The sequence below is a fragment of the Toxotes jaculatrix genome, chromosome 13 (genome assembly GCF_017976425.1).
Source record: "Toxotes jaculatrix isolate fToxJac2 chromosome 13, fToxJac2.pri, whole genome shotgun sequence".
In the NCBI taxonomy this organism is placed as follows: domain Eukaryota; kingdom Metazoa; phylum Chordata; class Actinopteri; family Toxotidae; genus Toxotes; species Toxotes jaculatrix.
In genome coordinates, this window is record NC_054406.1 from 9053849 (window position 1) to 9075913 (window position 22065).

The following is a 22065-nucleotide window of genomic DNA, read 5'->3' on the forward strand; positions in this document are numbered from 1 at the left end:
CTATGTATTTCCTGTCTCTACTCAGTGCACTCTGTTCCGTCCGATTTCTAATATCTTTTGCTAATGTTTCTATTTATTTCTATTGGTTCTCGTCTGTTGCTCGATGTGAGTCTTGGACCACAGTTATTCTCTTTACCCCTCCTGTGGGTGGAGTCTGGCTTGGTCCCTACCTTATCTCTGTCATCTGTACATGCATCCCCCAAAGACCCGCTGCCTGGATGGGGCCCGAAGGATGTGCATGTATACCTGACAGCGCCTGTCTACACTCTTATAAAGGATGTGTCTTTTCAGCTTATCAGTGAGTGCAGTTTAGGACAGCACACATTTGGTGTTTCTCTGTCTTCTCTAAATACTGATGATATCAACATGTGATGTGTTGTAGAGCAATATAAATCACGTGTCATCCCAAATTGCACTCACTGCTGTGTAGGAAAATGCTCATCTGCTGTAAGAGTGTGTTACATACAGTATTGCCTCTTTTATGTATAACTATAAATTATACAGGTATAATTTATACCATGTTTACAGTCGGACTTGTACGCTCTCAGAAAAAAAGGTTCAACATTGTATCTTTTATCACTGGGGCAGTGGACACTTGACTGGGCTCAATTTGCTTTTGATAAATACATTTCAAAATGTTAAGACAGATCTTCCCTTTTTTTCTAAGGATATATCAGAATACATTGGGTTTAAGGAACAGTATTTTGAAAAAGTGAATTGAGCCCAGTCCTCTTAAATAACTCGCCATAAAACCAATGTCCCAGTGACACAACAAGGTCCAATGTAGTATGTTTTTTCTCCGTGAGTGTAACTGTATAAATTATATGTGTATAATTTATGCCGTGTGCACAGCGCAATCCATGTGTCTTTATCTGTTATACAGTAATCAGCACTACTATCAATTATGAATAATAGTATCAATCAGATGTGATCAGAAATCAGAGAAAATTGTGCAAATCTATCATCACATCTGGTCTACGTGTTTTGAAACTAACTGAGGATTAATTGATAGACTGCCACTAAACCAGCCAATTGGAAAACAGTGGAATCTAAAGTTCCTTGGTGGCGATTGGAGGAGACGAGAGCGGAGCTCTGTGATTGGAAAAAAGGAAAACATACCTTGTTATTGGAGGAGAGGACAGCAGCTCTGAGTGTGACAGGAACTGCAGCCTAACCCCTAAACCCCACCCCTGATTTTAACTAGCTAAAAGAAAACAGTGTCATTCTCCAAAATCTACTGGCCAAAATGTAGTGTTTATATATTACCATGCATATTCTTTTTTTTTTTTAATATCTACTTCATATCTGAAGTGCGATGTAAGAGCTCCATATTTTCACAATATGGTCTGCTAATATGAAAGCCATCCATTTCTAACATTCAAACCACAAAATAACATAAAGAGTTGAGAGCACAGAGTGCGCCTGTAATATACTAAAATTAAGGTAAATAGGAAAAATCACCTCATAGAGGGAGAGAGGTGGGGAGTTGGGCTGGCTGACCTGCCATCAACTTGAGTGGTTGAGAATTAATGCTAGGTCAATTGAGAATTAGATCTTAATTGCTAATTTGGTAAATAGACCGAATTGATACATTTCTTAATTGACCCGCCCCATTTTGTTTAACTGTGAAAACAAAAATAATTTATCCAAAAACCAAGAAATTGAGTTTTAAAAAAGTCCGCCCCTCGGTCCCTCCTCCTCTCCCTAACCCAGGTTTTCTATTTGTCGCTCTGATTTGATTGACAGCTGAGGACACATGTGGGGGCACTGTGAGGGGCGGCAGTGGGGTGGTGACCAGTCCCGGTTACCCCGGCAACTATGGTAACCAGGCCGACTGTACTTGGATCCTATTGGCCGAACCTGGAGACACCATCTCTGTCATCTTTACAGACTTCCAGACAGAGGAGAAGTATGACTACCTGGAAGTGGAGGGATCTGAACCACCAACCATTTGGTGAGTCACTTCATTATTTAATTAACGTAATCATTCACGTGTGTGTACGTCACGCTCATTGTTTTGGTGAGAGATGTGACAATGCTGTGGTGGCACAACTGTCCGTTTGTCTGTCCGATTCAGTATATTATGTTTTAGAACTCTTTCTTAAGTGAAAAAGAAGGATGAGTCACAGTTTTTGGAAGTTTTTATTGGACTTTATTATTTGCACATTTGTGGATCGCTCCCTGTCAATTTGTGGCCCATGTCACTTGTGACTTCCCTCTGTTTGTGGATTTTTGTCCCATCCATTTTTACGCTTCATGTGGAAGTATAAATGTTTATGTACAAAGTAAGTTATGCATAACTCGCTCTGTGTTTTTGTGGATGTGATTTGACACAACACAAATGAAAAAAAAAGACGTGGATAGTCAAATATTTGTGGATCATGTTACATGTTTGTGGATTGTCACAAATAATAAAGTACAATAAAAACTTCCATATTAATTATGCATTAAATTGCAGAAGGGGCACATTTCCAGGTGTAAGAGATGGTGAAAATGAAACATATGTAACATAGCAAACAACAAAATTCAGGGGTGAATAATAAGATTTAAAACTTCCATATTAATTATGCATTAAATTGCAGAAGGGGCACATTTCCAGGTGTAAGAGATGGTGAAAATGAAACATATGTAACATAGCAAACAACAAAATTCAGGGGTGAATAATAAGATTTAGACCAGGTGGCCTGATTATTAAAAATGCTTTGTGTGGTTATCCATTTTTCCATGGCACAAATGCAAGTTAAAGTTGACATGTCCAAACAAATGTACAGCAGCACAGCATCATAGAACTCACGTACTAAGGCAGAGAACTATGTGATGAGCAGTATAACAGAGACACAATAGAGTCCCGCTGTACTTTAGGTGGTTGCGACGTATGGGATCGGTGTCCTGATCCATACTTTAAAAAAAAAAAAAAAGAAAGAATTCAGTCGACATTTCTGACCTGGCATTTCTGCAAAGATGGTGCAGTCACGCAGTCACTGAATTTATGGCACAATTTGACCACACTTGGAGTACAGTAATAAAAAGTTAGAACAGGTAATAAAAATAAGTTAGAACTCAAGTAAGAACAGATAATAAAAAGAAAACTTTACTACAGATATAAAGTATAATTTTTATTTTGTTCTAGAAGTAAAGCAATTCTTTCATGGAAAAAATAAATAAATAAAATCTTGAGGTATAATGTGAGTGTGGGTCTAGGCACAGTGCACACGCACAGTCTTTCTGTGTGAGGAATTAACTGATCTGTGCTAGTTAGACTTTTAACAGCTCCCCATGGTTTTCAGTTATCCCCCCATGTGTTTTCTGACGGTTCACTCATAACAATATTTTATAACCCTGGCTGCTTATTGATTGTTGGTAAATTAGGGTATTGATCAACCATTGCAGTTGCAGTAACCAATTTGAATCTAATCATGGTCAGGGATATTAGTGTGTGTGCGAGTGTAATTGATTTGGAAGTAATAATGGCCAGGCAACTGGTTTTAGCAAAGTGTTTGTGTTTCTATACAGGTGTACACCACCTTGCCCACTCAGCTGTACCCATGAGTGCAAATGTGTTTTTGCGTGTACATATATGTATGTGTATGTACAGGTATGTGAGTGTGTGTCTTTGCATTCATGTTAAAAGAAGCACACAATACCTGGGACACAGCAAGAAAATAGTGCTGCTCAACAACTGACAACTTTTCACTTGCGTCTCTTGGTAACTGTTGCTCTGCTGGTCACATTTTATCATATATACTTATTCACACCTTCTTTTATTGGCCTCATGAAACTAATTTGCATCATCCCACAGTGAATCAGTAGTTAAGAAAATTGTGAGACATTTTCTTGTTAATCAGACACACCAGATTTAATCATTATTTGAGAAATAGCTGGATTGTGTTATCATTCTGCAGTTAAAAAATACATTTTACAAAAGCAAAACAAGATTAATCATCAAAGACAAATTTAAATAAAGGATTTAACAAAGGTAAAGGGGGACACTTTTATTTTTAATTAGTTTTATTTCACTTTGTTTTTATTAGATGTTTAACAGATAGTACTGGCAATATATTTTGCCAGAAGATAATTTACTTTCCTGATTGACTGTTATATAAAATTATATTTTTGCATAAAAGTCTGCAGTTATGCACTCAGTCAGGAGGAACACAAATTCACAATAGGAAAAAGAAACTGTTTATATTTTTAAACTTTTTCTGTGTGTAACAAATTTAAGGCCATTCAGACAATTTGTGTCAAGCTTTCACTTTGAACTGAGGGCACATATAAAAAACTTTACTGCTGTGAAGAATCACCTTCTTAGGAGTATTTATGACCAATATTTATCGCTCAGATTGAGGTCTTTGGGGGATAGTGTGGTGGCGACTTGTAGTGTGTGATTTAGTCTGACTGATGTCTTGGCTCTTGTAATGTAATACTGTTTTTCACTTGCTGAATTAACTCTGGAGTGTCACGCACCATACTGAGGTCACTGTGTTCATTCTTCTCGGATCATGGGTTCTCTCCAGCAGCCAGGCTGATAATGTAGTCAGTGTTTTTTACTGGAAGGAAAGCACAGATGTTGGAATTCAGAGGCTGGAGCAAAAAAAAAATGAATAAATTAATTTGAAAAATTAGGTGGATATAAGGATTTGAAACACTATACAGTATAGTATGTGTTTAAGTAAATAAATTATAGGAGTTTTCCCAATCATAGTATTTTAATGGAAAATACACAAGAAAAAAAGTCACATTAAAAAAAAAAATAAATGAAAGTGCCTGACATATACACATTAACAAATGTTTTTTTATCCACTTCATTATCCATGTTAGTAAGCACTTCATGTTCACAAACAGCTTGTTCCTTTCAGAGAAGCACACACAATTATAGAAGTAAATTTAAGAATGCACAAGACACCTGATTTAAATAAGTGACTTTAATGGCTTCCCACCTGGGAAGAAAACACAGTACTCCTGTGGATAAGAGTGTCTTGTTCATCAAGTCAGAAAAGGTAATGAAAAGACTTTTTAAGATGGTGCAGTTTTCACAGGGGCATTGTAGGGAGAATAAGTCCTCAAGCCTTGCTGTGGATGTGCTGCACTGACAATGCATGTTTCCATTCCTGTCAAACATGATGATGAAACAACGCTTCATAATATCATATCATAATATCAACAAAACTGAATCCCCAGGGAATGGATAAATGTTGAATTATCCAGTTTCTTTTGAGGCAGGGTCATAATTTGGTATAAACAGCCTGATCTCATGGACTCTTTCATCGTATAAATGTTACAGGAGGCTCTTAGTGTTGTAATTGTCTGGAGAATGCTTTCCTGACATGAACTAGACTGCCACAGACCCTACATTACAAAGTTAGCATTGTTTAAATGCCAGAGAGTAACTAGACAGTGTTGCCGTCCAGGTGCATCCCCTCAGAGCTGCAGTATGCCTTTTTTTTCAGTTGGATACATGGAGCAGAATAATGCACCATATCTGAAAGCATACATCATTTCCAGGGAAATGGCTCCAGGGAAATGATAGCAATGTTAGTTTACTCCAGTGACCTCCACGGTCCTCATAGCTCAACACTATACAGCACCACTGGAAAGAGGTTGAAAGGTAAATTCGCATAATAAATGTCCTGCAGAATGTGTCGATTCTGTACGTGAATGTGTGCTGGAAAATCAGTAGGGGCATAACGTGGGCCAAGCTCTCTTGGGGAGCACTGTAGTTCCACGACTTAGAGAATTCAGTCTGTTCTAGGGTCAAAAAGGAGGTTAGGTATAAGGTATAAGGATGTCTGGTGTACGTAGGTGTAGATACTGATGAAATAATCTGTATGTTTGGATTCTGCATTCATTTATTCACACAGCATGGAACAGGTAGTGAGATATAGTGAGATCGAGAAATGAAATGAAAGTAATCAATGGAATTTCTGACAGTGGTTAGTCATGACCAAGACGTTCATTAAGTAATTATCCCTGTCTCTGATCATGACTGGGTGTCCTTTGATAGCATCCTATACATAGCCAGAATCACAGATTGGTGTTTGGTTCAGAAAGAAAGAGTCTTACCTACTGCAGCAGAAAATGTCTTCTCTGACCTTGTAATTTTTTTTTTTATCCATATGACGAAAGCTGCTTACTAGATAAAATGGCAATGGCTTTCAAGAACAACTTGACACACTGAACAATGTTGCCCCACTCAAGGTCAAAAAGAAGTGATGTAATAAAACTATCTCCATGGACAGACAACATTATCCATGAGCTCAAGAGATCATGTAGAGCTCAAGAGATCATGTAGAGCAGTGGAAAGAAAATAAAAGGTGAACAGGACTGGAGACCATCATATTTACAAAGAATATATGGTTACCTACAATAACACTACTTTTCTATATCATTACAGAAAACAAAAATTACTTTTTAATGCTCTTCTCTACTATTAACAGGCTGTTAAATCTTGCCCTCGCCCCTGACCTTCTAAGCCAAGCCTAGTCTACCCTTCTTTAACAATAAAATCAGAACCATCAGAGCCGACATTGCTAAAACTTCCGGCAACCCCTGCATTCAACATCATGAAAGGCAGGCAACCATGAACCATTTCACCAGCATCTCAACCCCAGGGCTTTGTAAGATTGTTACTTTGAGCAAACTCTGAGACGTCCTAAGAGTGTTTTCAACAGTATCTCAAACTCTGTCCTGAAAATTATTAACACATCTCTTGAAACTGGAGTTTGCCCTGAGGCCTTCGAAACCGCTGTCTGACTGTGGAATTCTGACCAATTATAGGCCCACATCAAACCATCCATTCTTAAGCAAGATACTGGAAAAAGTTGTTTTCCCCAATATAAACAACTTTTTAAATGAAAATAATGTTCTAGAGAAATTTCAGTCAGGTTTCAGAGCTAATCATGACACAGAGACTGCTTCCACAAAAATAGTTAGTGATCTGAGACTTAGTGCTGATGCCAGGTTTCAGTTCTCTTAGATTTACTGTAAGTGCAGCATTTGACACAGTAGACCATGAAATCCTCTTAAACTGCGCTGAGAACTGGATTGGCCTGTCCGAATGTGTTCCAAATTGTCTCCGAACATAGATTGGAGGAAGAATTTTTTTTGTTCACTCTGGGGACCTCTGGGTGATATCATCAGGGAAATGTTAGCTTCCATAGCTATGGTGATGATTCACAATCATAAATATGTGCTGAGCCAAGTGATTTGGATGCCTTAAGCTCCCTGACTGCCTGCCTATTAGCAAAAATATATTGATGAAGGATAATTTTATAAAACTAAAAGAGGATAAGATAGAAGTTCTTTGTCTCCCTGGAAGGAACAGGTCTAGGTGTTATTTTAGGTTCTGACTTACAGTCAACTTAAAAGTTTTGAGTCCCACATAAACAAAGTGACCTAGGTGACATTCTGTCATCTCAGAAACATTGCAAAAGTACAGACATTCCTGAACCAGCAAGATGCCGAAAAATTAATTCCTGCTTTCATCTCATGTAGACTAGACTATTGCAATGTCCTTTTTTACTGGTCTTCCTAAGAAGTCCATTGAGAGGTTGCAGCTTCCCCGAATTCTGCCGCTAGACTTCTAACAAAAACAAAGAAGAGAGAGCACATCACTCCAGTCTTATCTACACTACACTGGCTCCCTGTATATTTTTGAATTGATTTTAAAGTCATTCTACGTGTATACAAAGCTCTCAACGCCTTAAGACCAGCCCACATCACAGATTCCCTGTTGTTTTATGTTCCCACACGAGCCCTTATATCCACTACTGCTGACTTTCTACTTACCCAAAACTCCACCGCAAAGAAAAGCTGGAGATGCAGCTTTTTTCAGCTGTGCTTCCAAACTGTGGAATAGCCTACCCATGGATATTAAAAGAGGCTGGCTCTGTTGATATTTTTAAATGGCACTTAAAAACATAGCTCTTTAACCTAGCTTTCTTCTAGTACCACTTAATACTATGTGCATGCTTTACATGATGTCCCATATGCTGTTTTTAAATGTTCTTTTGTGCCTCTAAATGTCTTTTTATTAGTTTTTAAATGGCATTTTATGCCTTAAATGTCTTCTCATTAGTCCTCTCACCTGTAAAAGAGACTGCCTTCGTCAAACATTGGAATTTTTACAGCTCTAGAAGGAGCTGAAATTGCTTGCAAATCAAACGGCATTGATTTTCTTGTTAGGTTCAGTGCAAAGAATGAAGCCCTACCCCTGATGTGCATGTGTCTTTGTGTGTATATCTTTGTCTGTGTTTCTATATGTGCTTGTTTGCATCTAAGTATATATACTCATAACTAAGTGTGCATGTGTTTCACATTGGTGTACAGTCATGTAAGAAGAAGTGTTTATGTGTGTTCTCTTTCTATCTATGTACAGTGGCATCATTTGATATTTGTCCTTTTTGTTCCTTTAAAAACTTTTTGATATTGAAAACCTTGATAGTGACAGAAAGTCACCCTGTAAACAATACTGTTCCCATCCCCCTTCTCTGTAAACAACCTTTAGTTATCTGTCTCATCAGAATAATGATGAATATGGAGGGGAGAGACACACTGAAATAACATTAAAGCAGTTGAGCAGGCAGCATGCTAAATACTTATAACTTACAACTTTACAACACATATCAGCAATTTCAGCAACTAGAGATCTCTGTGTAATTGTTAAAAAGTTTTGCGGCACTTTCTGCCTGACCTTGTTACTAAAGAAGTCATTATTGCCAGGGAGGAATGTGAAGCACAGTTTATCCTTTAATGTGAAAGGAAGGGATCAAAGGGGCATTCTTTTGAGATGATCTTGACGACAGACTTACACCAATATGAATGTCATTAGCACTGTTAGCACTCCACAGACGCAAAACCAGGCCCAGCTGTTTCTGTTTGAACTGGCAGGAATCTGTTGTCAGCCGTCTTTTCCTTTGTAAATTATGTTTTCCCAAGGCATATTTGAGTCAACTTGCACACTGAAAATCCTGGCTAGGTGCTGTATACTAAACAAGAGGCAATAAAAACAGCTCTCTATGGAGCTTGTTCAGCAAAGATTAAAGCGTGACAAGCGCTTTTTTTAAAGGTTCGTAGGTTGGGGATCATTGTTTTTGTTCTTGCTTATTTAAAATAATTATGCACTCTTTATTAGCACTTTTGATCTTGGTCTTTGATTGGATTTCACCTGCTTTTGTGCAGTTCTGTGTTTTTTATGATATACGTATTTACTGTTTTATGTAATAACCAAAGCTCAGTTCCAAAATGGAAGAAGTGGAGGACAGATAAATATTCAGAAGATTACCTGCCAACTTAGGGATGCATTGGAGGATGACTGTGCTAATGAGAGTGTCCCTGAGAAGTCCCAAGACTCAGAACATCATTTCCAAACAGCATTATAGTCTATGTGAATGCATGCAAATGAGATCTTTATTTATTGTGGGCACAAAAAACACCCACTCAATCGGAAAGCAGAGGATGCTTGTTTTCATGAGAATTTCATACACTAGAATATTCTAGTATCTAAGTTATCAATTAACTATCGAGATAATATCAAGTGTTGAGGCAAATGTAAAGTGGCTGAAAATCAACAAATGATGGCCTTACACATGCTTCTTTTTCACCAAAGTCCTTATAGAACATTTGAATGAAAAGCCTTGTTCACCTTTAACGGCTGCACCAGCTGTTACAGGAGTAAAACCATTGACTCTTTTGTTGCAGAACAGTCTTTGTGTAATCTGGGTCATGCTGCCTGGTTCTTTAGCAATTGCCTCACAACACCAAGTGCTAATATACTAATTTCCATTAGCAATTTGGGAAGAAGCTAATAGCTATAATGCTCATTTCCAATGGCAATTAGCAGAGAAAGCTAATGGCTGATTTGCTAATATGTGAGAGTGTGCGAGAATTTGTTATGTGTTTATCAGTTGCTGCAGGGCTAACAACAGCGGTCTCACACACAGACCAACACACACACACGCACACACACAGTGTCCATGTTCGCACCCAACCTGACATACAAACACATACACACTGTTACTCCGCACAGACACGCGTTCACAACCATGAATACTTGCTGAGACGTCTCTCCTTCTCACACAGACACTTGTGTCTAATCAGTATGCAGAGAAGGGTGCTCGTGCTTATGAGAGTAGTATATCGCTGTGAGCTAAGTGCCTATAATCCTAGCCTAACACTGCACGCACTAATATACGCACACACACACACACATACACACACACACATACACACACACACACAAGTTTTATATTTTGTTGTTTCAGAATCAGTTGCCCTTGAAACCAAGTAGAGCATCTTAAATAGAATAATCTTTCTCCCTCTCCCCGTCTTACTGTCTCTTTCAGTCTCTCTCTCACTTGTCTCCATCTTCCTTTTCATCTGTCTGTCCATCTGTCTCGCTCTTTCTCTCTGTATTTTTGTCTTCTGTCTTATAAGTCTCTCGCTACATGACTCCAGAAAATAACATGCTGTTCAGTGTTCAGTTACTGTAGGTGCACCTACTTGACAGCTCATCACCAAATTCATGGTAATGGTGGACTGGGCTATTCAGCGTCTGTCATTTACCAGTCTCCTTCTTGTCTAAGATTTGTTTTTTTAGAGGCACTGGAAATGAAGTATTGTCAGGTTGGAGCTGGAGCTGAAACCTTGTCTCCAAAGTGCCTGGAGTCAATCCATTGTAGGCGAGTTGGATTAGCAGACAGTTAATTCCACAGTGTGACACAAACATTCACATGCATACATTGTACAGTATGTACCAGACTCATTCTGCAATTCAGACACAGGGTGTCTATGTGAAAACAGCTAAGCCAGGTGCATGTCACCATGTGCATTCTGCTGTTATAGATGTTATAAGTGTCCTGAATCATTTCAGTATATTTGGTGTTTCAGCAGCTAACATTGTGATCCAGGGGCACAACACCATCTGTTTCAGAGAGAGTTTGGCAAAATGAAATCCCTCCTCCCACACTCATTCCTCCTGCCCTTCTATAACAGTATATTGAAGTCTATGATCAATACCAACACATCATCATCACATCTGGTACAGCAACACACAAAACACAAACAGAAGCCAATAAACAAAATAATTATTATGTAAATAATTGCAATGCAATGGATAAATCAGAGCATCTCAGTAGTGCATAATGCACTTGACACCCACTTTGTCCATATGGGTGTTTGGTTATTGTATTAAGGTTATTGTATATTGTTTGTGATACTAGTGAAGAAAGTTTTAATTTACTACATGCAAGCACTCTCAGGGATGATCATGATCATGCTATCACTCCAATAAAAGAAAACCATGTAGTTAAATAGAACTATCATGACACTTTAAATGATAGTGCTCATTAACATTGTAAACTAAACACGGTGCTCACACGTGTGAGCATTTAAAGCATACTAAGGCTCAACACACCAGCAGTTCTGTAGCACCTGTATGGTGGTTTCTGAAGTTTGTTTACACATGCTCATGAAGGCATGGCATTGTGTTTTTGGCACTGAGCTGATTTTTTTAACAAACAAAATAACAAACAGCTTCACTTCTACCTGGTCTACATGCTTCACTCTGACAGATATGGCCAACCAGCTGATGATGTTTGAGTTAATGGAGAGAAACATCTAAGTACTGTACAACTGGAATGAGTCCAGGTTAGTCCCAAGGGTACAAACACAATTTCTCCAGCATCATCAATCAAAATTTTCTCATTCTGTGCAGTGTTGAATTTGGTTCGTTGTTTCACTTGGCTCAGCTTGGTATTGTCCTGCTGTGGCTGTTCTTAATCTATAGATCACATGTTTGCGTTTGAGTTTTCATAAGAGATCTGAACAGTGAAACATCTTTCAATCTGCTCAGCTCAAAAGGACTACCATCAGTTTGAGAGGTGCGAAAGGAGCTGTGTGTAAGAGACAAAGAGTTTAAGTTTGCGCTGTGTGTGTGTGTGTGTGACGTTATGCTTGCAGAGTGCTAATCAATGCTGCTGGCAAAGAGGATGCTGGGATAGCAGCACCACCCCGAATAGGAAATGGAGCAGCGACCTTGAACACAAACACACACCCCTTTTTTGTTTCTCACACATTCACAACAAATAAACACACATATCAGATTATTTCAAACATGTATCTAAAGATGCAGGGAAACACAAGCAGGGAGGCAGGCTAGTCAGGTTCCAGACCTCTGACTCAAAGTGGGCATGATTTAAAGGTACTCTGTAACGTTCTAAGCCTATGCTAGCACTATGGAGCTATGTTTTTTTTTTTGTTTGTTTGAGTCGGTCTCAATTTTGTTTCTATTTCGTTGGAAGCTCATGATGACACACATGTACGGGCATGATTGGGTGATGCGATGCACATTCCCACCAGTGGTTTTCCAATATTCCACTAATTGACAGGTGTAGGTAATGAATAAGCCATGTGCCAGCAAAATGCAAGGAATCAGAAAACAGCAAGCTGGCAAACATTGATGTAAACAATGCAGGTTTCAAGTTTTTCTAAAAAGTCAGCTTTGCAAATCTTTTATGAGGAAGGAAATGTATTCTCCACATTTGTTAGGACTCCAGGATAAACACAAAGCTTTCCAGAGAGAAAAACTGTGGAACAGCAGGGATAAATGCCACTGAAACATTAAAATATATTGAAGCTGAATTGAAGAAAGCATGAGTCATATTCTTAGTGTAGTGAAAAAAACAAGTTAAAAAGTTTGATAATGACTTTATTGACCTTCCATGGTATTTTCCATGGCGTTGCTCTGGCAGTGTGTGGCCAGCATCACTGCATCAGAATCTCAGTTTCTGTCTTTATCACAACAAAGTAGGATAACACCTCAAGCATACAGAAAAGCAGGTTGTTGTTATTGTTGTTGCTGGTTTTTTTTCTTTCTTCCAAAACGAGCTGCTGCAAATCACATCAACAACTTATCACAGAGTCATAGAGGACTCTGGAGAATCCATAACCAGCCACATTCATAGGCAAAACGACTTTCATAGAGAGCTTGTAAACAAGTTCATGATGTAGACTATTTTCCTGTGGATCTGTCTGCAGCATTGGGGCTTATAGGCTAGACCAGTGACCTTCACACCGTTTCTCTGGGGGCATCAATTTTTAAATCCAATTTCTGGTGGCCCGAAGAATAATTTAGGTTTACGAGGCTATTGTCTAGGCATGTCTAAGCAAATTTACCACAATATTAACCCACACCTTTGATAGCCTTTGAAACAAATTGCTGGAATCCATTGGGAAACCCACCTACTTATTCGTGGAAGCCAACATACAGAAGAGTATAGAAGTGGAGAAGAAAGGGGTGGGGGGGGGGGGGTGTAAAATGAGAGGACAGCAAGCGAGTCATTGTGTTTTAGGGTGGCAGTGTCAGGCCATCCAGAAAAAGACAGGAGAGGCAAAGAGACAGGAGACAAGAGAGGAATGGGTAAAAAAGGAGGAGCAGAAAGGGCAATTGGGGTGACAAGAGGAGTCAGGAGAGAAGAAGTGGAGATGAGAGGTAAGAAGGTGAGCTAGGGGGAGAGAAAAGCAGAGGCAGAATCAGGTACAAAGGACAAGGGGGATGGGTGGTCTTAGGGGTGGGGTGGGGATTAGAGTTGACAGGAGAAGAGAGGTGGGAAAAAGAATAATAGGAATGGAGGGGGAGACACGGGGGAGAAAGCAATCAGCGGGACTAATGGGGAGGAAGGAGGCTGTAGTAAGAAAGAGACAGAGACACTGAGAGGGCCTGAGAAAGGCAGAGGAGGACAGACGGAGACAGACAAGCACAAAGAAACTTTATCTGACATTTGCTACCTGTACATAAAGATAAATGTGATCATGAGGACACTGCAGTCAGATTAAAACCATGTAAACAAGTTAATCCTGCGTTTCTTTAACTGAGATTATATACAGAGTGTTTGCTGTAGGATTAAATGTGTGATGTGTGGAGAACTGTGAAATTAGTCGCATTATAGGAAGATTGGTCAGAGATGTAAACACCATACGCCGAGTAAGCCTGTCCATCTGAGTTCTCCCAAGCTGCGCAGCTTGCCCAGAATATGAGTGTTAATTTTTAGAGCTACTGTCTTTTTCATAGCTGGCAGTGACGTCTTAGATCTGGACAAACTGCAGGATTGTTACATAGGAGCAGCTGAAAAAGGCAGCCAAGGAGACCGGCGTTTGCATTTTATGAGGGCAGTTTCAGAATTTATTAGTTGCCTATAGGGAAAAGGCACATGACAATTAATTCAATCAACACACACTATGGAAGATTGCATTAAGATGGATATATTAAGATAAATCTTCTTCTGCTATGCATGTAAACAGCTTAATCAAATTACTCTTAGAATCAAAGTAAGGTTTATAATTGGATTAGTGTATGATAATTAGATTATAGTGTTTATGCAAACAAAGTCACGTTATACACATTCACTTAGGATAAAAACCCAAAATAGGTCACTTTCACTCTAGGGCTTTGAGGCATCTTCAACTTTTGCACTTTTTATTATACCGAGCACCATGACAGTTAAATCTCAATTGTCTTATATTCATTTGATCTTTGTATTTTTTTTTTTTTCATGTCAAAATGATTGCCCAAAACTCAACAAGATTCCAAAACCCCAAAGTGCAGTTTCTTACTCTGATGTTTTGGGGAAGGTCTCTTAGACTGTATTTGTACTTTGGCAGAAAGATATATTTTGTTAAAATGATAGCCTACCTTTTAATCATAAAGCATTACTCTGTTGGTTCCAAGGGCTATGAAATAATGTATTTCACGCAGACGACATTTTCAGACATTAATTACAGTGAGCACATGTCATGTGCGACAGGAGCTGTGTTTTTTTTTTTTTTTAACTCACTGTTGCTGGGCAGTGATATTTGATATTTACCATTCTCACAGCAAAATATAAATAAATAAATAAAAAAATTTCCAGGTCGTGCTAAGCCAAACCCAAGGGACAAGGCCAGAGGCTGAGCACCACTGGAGCATGATATGTAGTTTGGCCAGGCCGCAGCAAACTAATTCTACCATCATAAATCTGTTGTCATTGTCATTCCCTGTCCCAAACCTAGCCTGTGTGTATGTGCATGTATTTATGTCTTTGTTTTAGTTGTGTGTGTTTCTGGCTATGTCCCTGTGTGTGTATGTGCTTGAAAAGTATAGTGTATTGAATAGTCAGCCACTGATAGAGGTAGCTAGGGTGAAGGAATTATAATATTATGTAATGTAATAATAATAACACCAGCTCCCTCTCCTTGTCTCTGTTCCCCTTCTGTCCTCCCACTTTCTCTCCGTTTCCCTGTCTGCTCTGATTACTGTTCCACACACACACACACATATACATATATGAAAGAGGATTTGAGAAGAGGTAGGGTGCCGCCCAGAATTGCAGTGGCTTCTGGGAAGAGACTGAGCTAAAAGAAAGGAGTGAACAGACAGTGACGGAGAGTAAACCCTGGAGAGAGAGTGAGAGGAGGGGAAGGAAGAGAAGAGAGAGGATGAGAGAGAAGGAAGTAACAGAGACAAGTAATTGTTTTTAACTCTGTTGTGGGGTATTCACTGGCTTTATCACCCTGCTCCTCCTTTTCCTGTCAAAGGAACATAATCATTCTTAAAAGAAGAGGAGCTGCATTTTCTTACTTCAAGAGCCAAGGGTTGAATCTCTGTTGCTGGTGGTAGTAGACAGACACAGAACAAAAACACTATTCCCTAATGATAATTATTATAAATAAAGAAAATACATTTAAAACGCACTTTTGATTTTAGAAAGTATGTATTATTGAGGACCTATGTTTTGTTGTTTTCCAATTTGGGCCCATGTTTTATTACTACTCAGGCAGAGTAGAAAGATATCAGTATGATAACACTTAAAAATATGATATTGAGTTTATCTTGTGTTGCGTAAGAAGCTGAAGCCAGTAATTGGTCTTATGTGTAATACATTTCTTCAGTGTTTGGCTCAGATTGTGTTTTCCATCCCTTCAAGGAGCAGAAGAAGCTAGCTAGATTTGCAACCTGCTTGCTCTGCCATCACATGAATTACCCAACAGATGGTACAAAAATCTTTTACACAGGGTACTTTCCTCTATAATAAACAAAACTCAGCTGTTTCAGCCTGGAAAACTATATTGTTTAGTTTAGAGTTTATTTATTTAGCAGTAAAATTGTTATCTCTTAGCTCTTAAAGTAGTTCTGTCTGAGCTTTAAGTGGCAACAGGCAAGTTTTTTACTTTAAGATATCATTATGAAACAATTGTTGATTGCACAGTGTAATATGAGTGTAATGACACCATCGGTATTTCAATTGGTTTCCTATAAACCTCTCTTTCACTGTTTGATTCTCTCTGTCACCGGGTATAAAATCTCCTGGGGAAATAAAGGCTCGATTTACAGCATACCAAAACAGAGAGAGGCTCTTTTCTTTTTCTCTGGAGAGCACTCCGGGACTTGACAGGGTTCAAAACCAACATTCGGTTGGCATTATTTCTACTGGACCAGTTTAGTAACAAAACCTGCCTACTTATTAGTACTACTGGGTGTTTCACTCTGCCTTTATTGTAGCACTGAGGGATTGTTACAGTTGTTTCTTGCTTTGCACAGTAGCCAGCCTTCTAGCATTTTCCTCTGCTCCCCCCTCCACCCCGTTGCCAAGCCCTACTGTAGTTACTTATTTGCACAAAGCAATATTATTCTACTGTTATTTTATTACTCCACATAAAATTATGACAATTTCACTTTTACTGTAGTGAATGTGCCACTTTCTTCCAAAGTGGTGTTGATTGTTTCAGGTCTTGTGTGGTTGGTAGTTGCTAGGCTGTGAGAAAAATGGAAAGTGATCCTGTCTTTCTGACAGTGGTGCCAACAGTAATACCATTTGGAACCATCTACACCCAGATGTGAATGTTAATTCCAAAGCCATTGGCACTAATATGCTGCCGTAACGGCCTCCACTGTTCTGGGAAGCCTTTCCACAAGACTTTGGAACTGGGCAGCAGGGATTTGCTTCCATTCGGCCACAAGAGCATTAGTGAGGTCAGGTGATGATGTTGGATGATAAGGCCTGGCTTGCAGTCTGCATTACATTTCATTGCCGAGTTGTTCAGTGGAGCTGAGGTCAGGGCTTTGTAAAGGCCAGTCAATTTCTTCCACACCAAACTTGAACAACAGACGAAACAGCACAGACGAAAGGACTTTCCCCAAACTGTTGCCACACAATTTTAAGAGGACCGTTGTCTGTCACCGTATGCTGCAGCATTGAGAATATCCACATTTGTAGCGAAGGAGCCCAACCCAAACTATAAAGAGCAGCCGCCTCAAATGTGTACGCAAGAAGTGATTCTGACATTTAAGTGGTCTCAAAGGTTAATGCCTACTTGCTTAATTTATAAATTATCAATGTCAGAGTGATTTTTTTTTTTTACAATAATGTCCACAGCCACCCACTCATGTTTTATTTCAGCCCTCAGCTGTCCGTGTGAACAAGCCGCTTTAAAAACACCTTGCTGCTCTATGAAGAGGTGAACAAGGAGGAGGAGAGAAATTTAGATGAGATAAAGGGAGGGGAGGGAGCGACAGAGCAGGGTCCTGTTGTGAACACTGATTACTCTCTGCCCACTTGAGATTGATGGAGAGTGACACAGCAGGCACGCTTACGCAAGCACGAGCACACACACACACACACATAACCAGCACGCACAAGCACATGCATATACAGTGTATCTAAACAATCACGTGCACTCACACAGACACAGGAGGCTTCTCTGTCTCTGTATACTGATTGATGATGGCTTTACCTAGACCACATTCAGCCCAACACTCCTGCAGTGTGAGTGTGTGTGAGTGTGTGCTCATTTCTCTGTGTGAATACAAGTGTGTGAAAAGGCGGACCCTGTCTCTCTCTCTCTCTCTCTGTGTCTCTCACCCTCTCTCTCATCCCTCTCTCTCTATTCATGTTTGGGTGTGTTTGCGGGTATATGTGTGTGGCAGTTCCCACCTGTCTTAATTAGAGGAGGCTATTAAGACAGATTGCCTGATTAAGTAGCATTCCCCTACTGTCTAATGAATAGCCACACACATGCACACACAACTAGAGACACAGACATACATGCGCACATGAAAGTTAGTGTTGAGCAGTGTAGCTCTCTAACCCACATGACCACTGATGTAAGGAGGCATGTGTGTGTAGAGCCATTCATTCGTTAAGGGTGGAGACTCTTAACCTCCTCACGTGTGCAGTCTCTTAAGTCAAATATTAAGTTGCCAGCATCCATCTGTCTTTTCTCTGCAAGACTTCACTTGTGGTATAAGAACAGACCATTCCATGATTAAAAATTCAACAGATAAATGATGGGCAGGACTGCACAGAAACATTAGACTTTGATGAGGACGATTTTATTTTCCACCAAAGATTTGGTGAAATAAATCTTATGATGACAGGTACTATTCATTTGCAGTTCATTTTTATACAGGAGTTTGAAGTCAAAGTAGCAGCATAACGCTGAGAGAAAAACAAAGTTGTAGGAGCTCCTTACATGACAGAAGACATCTGGTAAGTCGACTAAACTGGTGCACTCTGTTCTAAAATAGAGTAAGCAGATTGTTTACAAGGTTCATACATTCTAGGGCTGAGTGCAACTGTGATTGCCAAGCAATTTATGTTAAATGTGCGAGAGCTGCTATCACAATCTCCAGATTGCACTGTATTATCATACACCACACAACAACACAGATGGCAAAAAAACAAAAATGGATCACTGAACTATTGTTTTTTGGAGCTGAGATATAACTTTAACTTTGTGTCAGGACTTGGCAATAATGTGGAGTTACTATCCTTCATATGCAGTTAATACTGTATTTGAAAAAAGAATGAAAAATTGTTTAAGTATATAATTTAATATAATAATTATAATTTTGAGTATTTTCTTAACGTTGAAACAATGTGGCTTGATTGGCAGCCCACTGTGCTGCAGGTATTTCTGATATTTTTCTGTGGTGTAAACATGTCAGATTACAATTAATTAATGAATTGCTACAGTTTGGGAAACAAAACTCAGAGAAATGTACAAAGCGATTATGCAGTTGATTTCACACCTCTTTAACATTGTAACCTTCATGATGGATGATTTATCACAGGACTATTGCATTGGTTTTAGATAGGTCTTCCTAGTAAACTGACAACTGAGTGTGTGATATTATATTTCCTTTCATGTGCTCAACATAGCAGAAAATGACCTTTTTATTTTAAATGTTGTTTTATGTTTTATTCATAAATTACGCCCATTAAAATCTGCTCTCCTGTACCAGTGCTTTTTGTGTATTGTGATTGCATTCTGCCTAAATGTTAAAATGAATAATTAACAAGGTAACAAACAAACCAATGTACCTCTGTCAGCTACTGTGTGTCTTCCTCCCCCACTTCCCTGCTATCCTAGTTCCCTCCTTCCATGTCTCACCGTGCCGCCATCAATCTTTGCCTCCTTGTGCCCTCCTTCCACCCCATGCTTCTTTATTTCCTCTCTCTCCCTCTCATTCGTTCCCATACTGCCAGTGGAATAACTAGTTTGTATTTCCGTGGAAGAAGAGGGGCAGAGAGGAATGGATGGGAGGATGGTAGACAGAGAGAGGAAGAGATGCTCTTTTGGTCTAGTGTATTTAATCAGTTATGTTGCTCTTGCTCCCTGTGGCAACTCTCCACTCGATATTCTGTCTCTCCTGCCGACACACATATACATACTCAAGCGGTCGCACACCCACTCCCCATCTCAGTATTTATTTTTTCCATTTTACCTAGTTGTTGTTGAGCATAAAACACAAGAGCCATTCATAATTTTTCTGTGTATTTACCTGGTGAGATTGATGATTTTCAGAGAACAATAGCTGTAATGTCACCTCCCTTCACTTTTACCGGGACAGCCATTGTTGGTGGTTGATTGCTGACAAATTCCTGTGAGGTTTTGAGCACCAATTATAAACTATTTTCTTCCAAAAGCAAATACTGCATTGGGATCTGCTGTGCTTTATACAAAAGTCTTGCGCGAGAGGGAAATATCACCAGAGCAAGTAATTTCCTCTGAATCTCTAGAGAAGAACACCAATTTACTCTATTTCATAATAGAGTCACTTGCTAAGCTAAGCAAACTAAGAACAAGAGACCATCTCATGCATTTTTTTTCAATTTCTTTGTCTATAACAAGTCAGATTTTTGTAGTAAATGTGATACTGAAATACATGGCAAAAATTGAGTCCACAACAGTTAAAGAGACAATATGTTATTGGCGCCTATTTGTTTGGAAAATGAATTGGACAGTTGGCCACTTCTTACACATTGCCCTTTAAGTGCACCTAATCAACCACTAGGAGCCCTTGTGTGCAAACAAACTAACAAACTTGCAAGCTTTGTTGATCCATGACATCTTCACAAACTTACCTTTTAACTGTATTTCCGCTTTTGGAAGTTTTAGTGGCCCATTGCAAAAGGCCTGGCTTCACCCAGTGTATTAAATGCCTGTGTCACTGTCAAATCGCAAAGTAGGACACCCACTCAGACCACTGTATTAAAAAATAAAAATCATTGCAGCCCATCTGAAGATGATCTATGATACCTCAGCGCCCCTCTTAAGTGCTTTCATAGCTGATATTTTGGGAAAACACTTAACAGTCACAGGCAGAAGCCATCGGTTTAGATGAATGATTTAATAATGTGTTACAATTTGTCCACATGGGGAAAATCAGCTAGCTTCTCAGCAGGTCAGAAACTGATGTTTTTTGGAAGTATTAGATTTTCTGCTGGAAGCTTCATTTCAGGCTTTAATTATCCATGTAAGTAGTTGCTAAGCACACATGGTATTATTCAGCATCGTCAGTCATGTACATTCAAGCTTGGGACCTTGGCAGTAGCTGTGCTACATTTCAACCTTACTTGCTAAGACAGAGCAAAGGGAGGAGGTGTTCCCAGCTGCTGGATTGGTGACCTTTTTAGTTGCCAACTTGTTTCTTTAAACTTCCAGCTTCCACTGGAAGAGAGATTTTTCTAATTATACCTTCATCTGCACTTCGGAGTTATTAAGTGCTTCCCGAGCATGCAGTTTAATATTTTAACATCACACACACAGAGACTCTCTGTATAGATTTATGATTTAATTCCTGTTTTAATATTGGAACAGATTGAATATGCACACACTCTACTCTTAATGATGCACTCTGGGTAATGATGTCATAGCAGGAAGTGAATTAAGAGCTGTAAACATGAATAATATGTGTGAGAGGGAGCGTGAACATGTGAAGAGACAGAGAGAGAGGGGATCTGAAGAAAGGAAAGGAGGGGGCAGGAAAGAGGCAAAGAGCGTGAAGAGGGGAGGAAGGCAGAGTTTTGAAGAGGGAAGAGAGAAAGACTGACCCACAAACAAAACGCCAGCTAAACGTGTAATAATTCCAAGCAATGAAATGCTCAAGTAGTGTGTCTCTACTTTACTTATAATCTTTAACAGTCTGTGCAAAGCAGAGACAGACAGGCATCTAATATTTAACCACAGTGAAGTAACATTAACATCACATACAGCAGTGTGTGTGTGTGTGTGTGTGTGTGTGTGTGTGTGTTTTGTCTAGATTTATGCTGATAAATAGATTCCCTACTGCACAGTTATTGACGTTTGAAATGTCTAGTTGCAGTCTAGGGACTTGGATGTCAGTGACTATTGTCCAGCAGTTCCTCCATCTTATTCCCTGTACAGTCTCTCTTCCACCTAATAGACCGATTCAGTATTGATTTGCCATAGTGAATTTCAATTTGAATCCAATTTTAATAGTCTTTCTGAATATGGTCTAAATGGTTGAGACTGGTGATGATAGATGGGATGTGATAGCATGAGACAAATATATTTAAACAATAAACAGGGATATGGTAAATTCCTACTGTCTCTCTTCATATAAAGTAAATGGTTTATTCTTTCTTTCCACAAATTAATTGAATTTACTGAGGAATTTAATGACCCATTCCCAGTAAATTAACCATATATAATGCTATTACACTGTTATTTTTCCCCGGAGTGCACGAAAAAAATGATTGCGTTGCCCACTAAGGACATTTTCTTTATTTA

At 39.2% G+C, this 22065-nt stretch overlaps 1 protein-coding gene across 1 annotated transcript in view; it reads left to right on the forward strand.

Moving 5' to 3' along the window:
* The window catches only part of csmd3b (CUB and Sushi multiple domains 3b), a 318235-nt gene that overhangs the window by 158587 nt on the left and 137583 nt on the right, over positions 1 to 22065 (forward strand). The window contains exon 5 of the mRNA XM_041053205.1: positions 1747 to 1954. Coding sequence (XP_040909139.1) covers positions 1747 to 1954 — 208 coding nt within the window. The remainder of the gene's footprint in view (positions 1 to 1746; positions 1955 to 22065) is intronic.